Here is a 6,811-nt window from a genome sequence, read left to right as displayed (position 1 = left end):
TATTTTACTAATAAATATTTTAAAATTATATAACATTAATATAATTGATTTTAAATTAGTTAAATATTTTTAAAAAAGTTTTATAATTACATTACCTTTTCAATTCATTAATTGTTTTTTTTAAATAATTTCATTAAAATTTTTAAAATAATTATTTTTTAAAGAATTTCATTAAAATTTTTAAACAAAGATTAATATTATAAAAAAATATTACAAATTTAATGTAAATAATGAAATTCGTGTCACGTGAGAGTGGGGCACATCCCATCCATTTCACGTGACTTTCCCTCCACGCCGGCATCCTATCCCAGTGATTCCACTCCCTTACTCCATCAAAGAAAAAAAAAAAAAACACCAATATTTCCATTAAAAAATAACAAAAATAATAAAGGGCAAGAAAAAAAAGAATACAGTAATGAGATTGGAGGAGAGATAGCAGCAGAGACAATGAAGAGGAAGAAGGGAAGACCCTCCCTCTTAGAACTCCAGAAACGCTCTCTCAAACAACATCAACAGCAGCAAGCGCTTCAACAAAACCCCCTAAATGTCCTAAACACTATTTCTTCTACCAATTCCAGCCGTCGATCCGCTCGCCGGAACCCCAATCTCCACGGAGGATCCCCAATTCCCGATTGGATTGCCGGAGGAGGTGGTGATGATGATGATGATGATGACGACGACGAGCGCCAACAGAAGAAGCATAAGCTATTGCTCGGCCTCAATTCTTCTCGTAATCATCACCATTATCGGATTCCTTCGGCGCACAATTCGGCCTCCTGCGGTTCCGATTCGAACGCGGATGGTGGCGATCCCGAGGCATCCCTCAAGCGACGAAAGGTTACCACCCTCAGTCCTGGATCTGATCAAATGGTGATTAGTTATCCATGAATATATATAAAAAATCAAAATAGCTTTTTGTGGGTTTTTGGAAGTGATGTCTTTTGAAACAAAAACAGACAAAAGAAGAACCAAAAAAGAAAAGAAAAAGAGAGATTTTCCTATACTTTGTTTGGATATTTTTATTTATTTCCTTTTTGAAATTGAACTTTTGGATTTCGCGCGTGAATTGCATTCTTGTGATTGGATCGGAGATTATGGACATTGGACAGGTTTGACTAAGTCGTGAACTGTGCTTTTCTTTTTTCTTTTTTGGTTATTTGATATTTATCTTACTTTTTTTTATTTTTTTATTTTCGGAAAACTTGAATTTGTGTTGAAAATCTTCTTTATTTCCTAATTTTACAAATTTTATTCTTTATTATCTTGTATTTATCTGGCCTTTATTTATGTGCAGAATAAGATATGCACAGATCATCATGTCTGAAGACCCAAAAGCTTCAATTTGTCTTTTCTTTAATATTAAGAATAATTCGCTTATCAAAAACAAAATAATAATTTTTTTTCCCCTTTAATTTCTGCTCTTTTTAATGCTACTTTTCATCACCAATTCTTCAATGAACAAGGCAAACCATCTCCATCTGTAGTTTCTATTTGGGATGTTAAATATGTTTTGTCTTGTTTGCAGGGAGAAAAAGTATCCAAAACTACGCACACACTTCATGGTAAAAATCAATCCCGACTTTCATGAAAAGGCATTTATGGGAATTCTTAAATTTATGTTCTTTATATGTGGACAGGGTCACCGGTGGAGTTTGGCCCCACGACACCTTTGCCAGACAAAAAGTTGTTGCTGTTCATTCTTGACAGGCTTCAAAAGTATCTGTTATTTTCGGTTCTTCAATTATCCTTTTTCTTTTATCCTATCTTTTTATGAGATTTATCTACTACTTGCAGGAAGGACACTTACGGGGTTTTCTCTGAGCCAGTTGATCTCAAAGAGGTTCATTCTCTTTTTCATTCTTGAATAAAATGTCGATTACTGAAAAGTGAAATCCATTTCATGTGATCATGTTGGATTGATCTCAATACAGCTTCGTGATTACTGTGACATTGTCGCAAACCCAATGGACTTTTCGACGGTCAGGAAAAAACTTGATGGGGGAGCTTATACAACCTTGGAACAATTTGAGGTTTGTTTTGCTAGACTTCACTTTGCTAATATGGATAATGTTATCTGTCTACCCTGGTACAAGGTGTACAGGACTGGCTGGTTGATGCTGGTTAAGTATGTATTGATATTTTCTGGATTTTTGTGTATATAATAACAGTTAAGTTTTGCCGTGATTCTGGCAAGTCCTTGTAGAATAAGGAGGCATTCTATGTCCTATGGGATTACTGTAATGATGTTGACTGTGATTTTTTAGTTCTAGTCCATTTACCCTCTGAAAGACTTCTTTGATTTGGTTTGAGAAGATGGATCCTTGGTGTACTTGCTTATACTTATTTATTCTTTTAAATTTTATATAATATAGAAGTTCATTGGCATTGCCTATGGTCTGCCCATAATTTCTGGAATATTGATTGCCGAACTTCTTGTTTAGTTTGGTATCATAACAGCATACACTTTTCCTAGACGACAACTTTATATGCTGTGAGTTGCTTTTTGAGGTTTACTAAGATGATAAAATCGTAATGAAATGATTTTAGTTTGTATAATGGCACTGGGCTTGTCCAGTGAAGATAGTCTTTTGATTCAATTTTGCAGACGTCATAATAATAGTTCTTTTAGGGGATTTGTTTTCCAGCATATGCTTTACACTCAGGATACTTGATGTTGCAAGGACTGGAATTGAAACTTTTAAGTTTGATTCATGCAGAAAGATGTTTTTCTGATATGCTCGAATGCCATGCTGTATAATGCACCAGACACAGTTTATTTTCGACAGGTTTGGTCAGCCCTCTCTTTATATTAATTCTTTTGTTTTGGTACCCCAGTTTCTATCATTTTAAGCATATTGACTGGTTGGTTAGGCACGATCAATGCAAGAGCTGGCTAAAAAGGACTTTGAGAATTTGAGGCAAGATAGTGATGAAGGTGAACCACAGCTGAAAGTTGTGAGGCGAGGAAGGCCACCTGGAAAGAGCCTCAAAAAGTCATTGGAGTCATTGTCTTCTGACCGTGTTGGTTCCGAGTTTTCCTCAGATGCAGCTCTAGCTTCTGGAACAGATGCTTCCGGCCTTCCCAGTACTTACAATTTGAGGAAAGGACCTGGTTTACAAAAGCACCAGCCTGCTGATACATTAACTAGGCCCTCCTGGGGTTCTCATAGCAAGGAAAATTATGCCAATTGCTCGTCTGAATGGGAGAATGAATTTCCAGGTTTGGTATCTATTTGGTAGTCTGACTTTAATACATATATATGTATATATATCCTTGATTCTTTAACATTTTTAAGGTGAAACCTTATATTGCACGGTTCTTATGCATATTGATTTATTTTCTCACCTTGCAGCTTCTGTTGTGAAGGCTGTGATGAAGTATGGAATGAAACATTTTGCAGTAGATGAGAACAGGCGCGACACCTACAACTATTCATTGAATTCTGGACATGAGCAGCCTATCTTTTCCACCTTGAATGGAGAATTGAAGCAGCTAATTCCGGTGTGTTTCATGTTTTAATGCATTAGTTAAAAGATTAATTTAATGAATTGTTCAGATAGAATGTCTAGCTGACCTTATATTCATCAAGCACAGATAAAATGAATCCTAAAATTTCCTCTTTTTTTGTGCATAATAAATTGTACACAAGATTCTGGGTTAAGAATAGCTTGATTTGTGCTGTATGTTTATGTATCTAGCCAAAGGGTTTTCAAATATTCTGGAATACCATTATTGATTTGAATAAAAGAAGAAAGCAATCGGGATCATTTGCAACATAAAATGCTCTATCCCTTCTACAATCGTGACAATCTCAGTGGCTAATGTTCTTCTATCTCCCTCATCTGTTTTATGTGAGGTGTAACATTGTATCCATTGGTACGTGGTAACATTTTTCTTTTCCCCTTTTGCAATGTGTATCAGGTTGGTTTGATTGCAGAAAATGGCTATGTTACTAGCTTGGCACGATTTGCCGCAGATCTTGGACCTGTTGTTTGGAAAATTGCTTCAAGGAAAATTGATAGTGTTTTGCCTAGCAAGGTGAAGTTTGGTCCTGGGTGGGTAGAAGAATACAGGTCGACTGAGCAGCCACAATGTTTGTTTTCTGGAAAGCAGAGATCTTCAAACTCTACATCTGGTAACCATTCTAGCATAGATTTAGCTCCAGCTACTTCTGGTTCAAGCTCTATTGCTGCAAGTAGATCTCCTTTGCTATGTAACGAAGACATCAAAACCATTGGAGGACTAAGCTCTCAAAAGGATTTGACTTGTGCACCTTCCCATCAGTTTCAGCAAAGACCTTCACTGCACTCGGGTATCGATGGTTCTCTAAGTGGGTTTGGGATTGGTTATGCCCCTCAAATGGGACTGGCATTACAGCCTATGAATTCCTTTTGTGGAAACACTCCTAATAGTTCGGCCATGTGCGCAATGCATGCAAGCAATTTTGTTTCAAAAGAGACTAAAGCAGAAGATAATTCAGTTGGTTTACATTCCAGAAATGCAATGGTGTCGCACCCAGATTTAGCATTGCAACTCTGATAATTTGTGGCAAGAAATGTAAAGATTGAACTGAATATGACACATTTGTTGATTGGAAAGTTGGAGTTGAGTAGTTCTACAAAAAAAGAAGCCAGCCATGTGATCATTATGTAGGAAAAGAATATACTGTACAGATTGATATATCAAAATTTTTAATTAGGTTAAGAAAGCCACAGATTTATGTCACAGCTGAAGTTTTGAGATAGTTTACATGAATAAGAATACAAGTTCATCTCAAATAGGCAGTGGAGCAGCCCCCCCTTCTTTTTTTCTTAAACTTTTTGGGTGAATGTGAATGAGAGGTTCATTGGACTTTAATTTTGGGGGGCCTCTCTTAGGTGGAACAATGAAACCACAGGGTAGGCTTCAAATCAAAATGTTATTAGTTAACGTGGTAATGTGAATTTGGCAGCGTCTTCCTTGTAGACTTGTAGTTCACTTGTAAAAGTACCGTATAGGAGTTAGGTTGTATTTTATTTTTTCTATTTAAAATAGACAAATTGATTATTGTATGTTAGATTAGAGAGTGAATTGATATTCTGTTAAAGTTTTCATTCATTTCTATTATTAAAAGTTGATTTTTGGACGTCAACATAACATACACGTGACACATGTCACCGTCTAGTTATTTCCTCATGCATGTCAATTTTTAACAATACAAATAGATGAAGTTTTTAATAGAAAATACTAATTTATTCTGTAATATAATGAAGAAAGATCATTTAAAAAAAATTAAATGGACAAAATGCAATTTTATACAAGGTTTTGTATGTTAGTTTTACCTTGGATACTGATTTCATATTCAGATGCAGTGGTGGCTACTCCTTTGTCTTCGACATTTGAAAATTTTTTAGAGAAAAAGAAAATACAAAGTCTTGGTTGGAAGATGCGGAGTGCCGACAAACTATATTTCTAGTTCCCCAAAATTCCAACCCACTTCATAAATTGTCAAACAATCTCTCTCAGTTTCACCTAAAAATGCTTTTATCAGCCACCAGACCATTTATAAAATTTAGGTTAAATTCTGCTATTAGTCCTTGTACTTTATATATATTATGGATTTAAATCATGTACTTTAATTTGATCATTTTAGTCTCTATATTTTTCGAATTTTAAAATTTTAATCCTAACCCAAACAGTAGTTAGATCTATTTGGTTAAATTCAATTACTAGTCTTATACTATATATAGTTGTAGATTTAACCCATAGTATTCAATTGGATCATTTTAAGTTCTTATAAATTTTATTTTGAAATTTCAGTCCTAACGAAATGACAATCTTAACCCATTAATTGGATTTTAGTGAGTAATATATGAAAATAACAAACGGCATGACATTATACATATGATAATATGTTTGACATATCGATTTTCAAATAGTGGAACTTAGCTTAATAAATTTAGCGGTTATCGTTTAGTTAAAGATAGGATTTAAAATTTATAAAGTATATGGAATAAAAATAATCAAATTAAAGTATAAGTATCCAATCCATGAGTTTTGCATAATATAGGGACTAATAATAGAATTTAACCTGAAATTTGTGTGGATTTAAATTGATTAGCATCAAGTTGAAGAGAATTTGTGCGGGATCAAAGCGAGTATAAATCCAGAATAACCATTTGATAATAGTGGTGTAATTACTTAAAACTCGGCATCACATCGAAAGAAATAGGAAGGAAGCTGTAGATGTCATTGTAGAAACAGTATAGTTATTTAATTTGGGAGTTTTCAATCGTTGAAAAACAGACCTTCCCAAATGCACATGTCGTTTCTCCATTAATTCTTGGTTTCACATTAGAAAGGAATATTGAGTAATAATTACTGTCAGGCCGGCACTGATATCTTAATTGTCCCATGACTTCTAATCCTAAATTAAACATTCATAGTTTCACTTGATTTTATTGTTAATGATAAATCCTTACTGGTTTAACGCGTTTATGTTTAGGTTGTGTTTTGGGGCCTTTTAGAAATTCAACTCTATCTTCTCTCATTGTTACTTTTGGATAATTATTCACAAGCGAATGTATCTATTGGATAATTATCCTTACTTTTTTGAAAAACAATAAAAATTATATGACCAAGTATTCCGCCTACTTTATCAAAATTTCAACTCTCATTGAAATTGAAGTAATTAATTGGAATACTTTACTACACTCAATCTGGTTATATAAACATGCTATTCACAATAACAAAATCTAATTATTAAGTAATTTTTGGGTACAATTAAAAGAAAATGAGAAGATTTAAAAGTAGAACAATAAAAGAAAATAA

General features: G+C 34.0%; 1 protein-coding gene across 3 annotated transcripts; it reads left to right on the top strand.

Annotated features, from left to right (window-relative positions):
* Positions 1-336: 336 nt before the first annotated feature.
* LOC105793858 (uncharacterized) lies at positions 337-5,057 on the top strand. Of its 3 annotated transcripts, none has more exons than XM_012622716.2 (9): positions 337-837; positions 1,526-1,562; positions 1,638-1,716; positions 1,795-1,840; positions 1,932-2,030; positions 2,718-2,786; positions 2,872-3,220; positions 3,354-3,502; positions 3,923-5,057. In XM_012622716.2, exons 1-9 carry the CDS (start codon positions 448-450, stop codon positions 4,538-4,540), a joined length of 1,836 nt encoding a protein of 611 aa, XP_012478170.1. In that variant the 5' UTR covers positions 337-447; the 3' UTR covers positions 4,541-5,057. The 3 variants fall into 3 exon arrangements, with proteins under 3 accessions (XP_012478170.1, XP_012478169.1, XP_052484155.1); XM_012622715.2 differs by having other exon boundaries at positions 337-870; XM_052628195.1 differs by lacking the exon at positions 337-837 and adding an exon at positions 899-1,109.
* Positions 5,058-6,811: the final 1,754 nt, after the last annotated feature.

Source organism: Gossypium raimondii, chromosome 3, assembly GCF_025698545.1.
Source record: "Gossypium raimondii isolate GPD5lz chromosome 3, ASM2569854v1, whole genome shotgun sequence".
NCBI classification, from domain to species: domain Eukaryota; kingdom Viridiplantae; phylum Streptophyta; class Magnoliopsida; order Malvales; family Malvaceae; genus Gossypium; species Gossypium raimondii.
Note: the sequence above shows the minus strand (reverse complement) of the source record. Positions and strands in the feature narration are given on the sequence as shown.

What these genes read in the sequence shown, in the direction of transcription:
- LOC105793858 (XM_012622715.2), top strand. Translation starts at nt 448, where the DNA reads ATGAAGAGGAAGAAGGGAAGACCCTCCCTCTTAGAACTCCAGAAACGC. An exon ending in AGCCAGTTGATCTCAAAGAG is followed by an intron (nt 1,841 to 1,931) that starts GTTCATTCTCTT and finishes ATCTCAATACAG; the next exon opens with CTTCGTGATTACTGTGACAT. An exon ending in AATTGAAGCAGCTAATTCCG is followed by an intron (nt 3,503 to 3,922) that starts GTGTGTTTCATG and finishes AATGTGTATCAG; the next exon opens with GTTGGTTTGATTGCAGAAAA.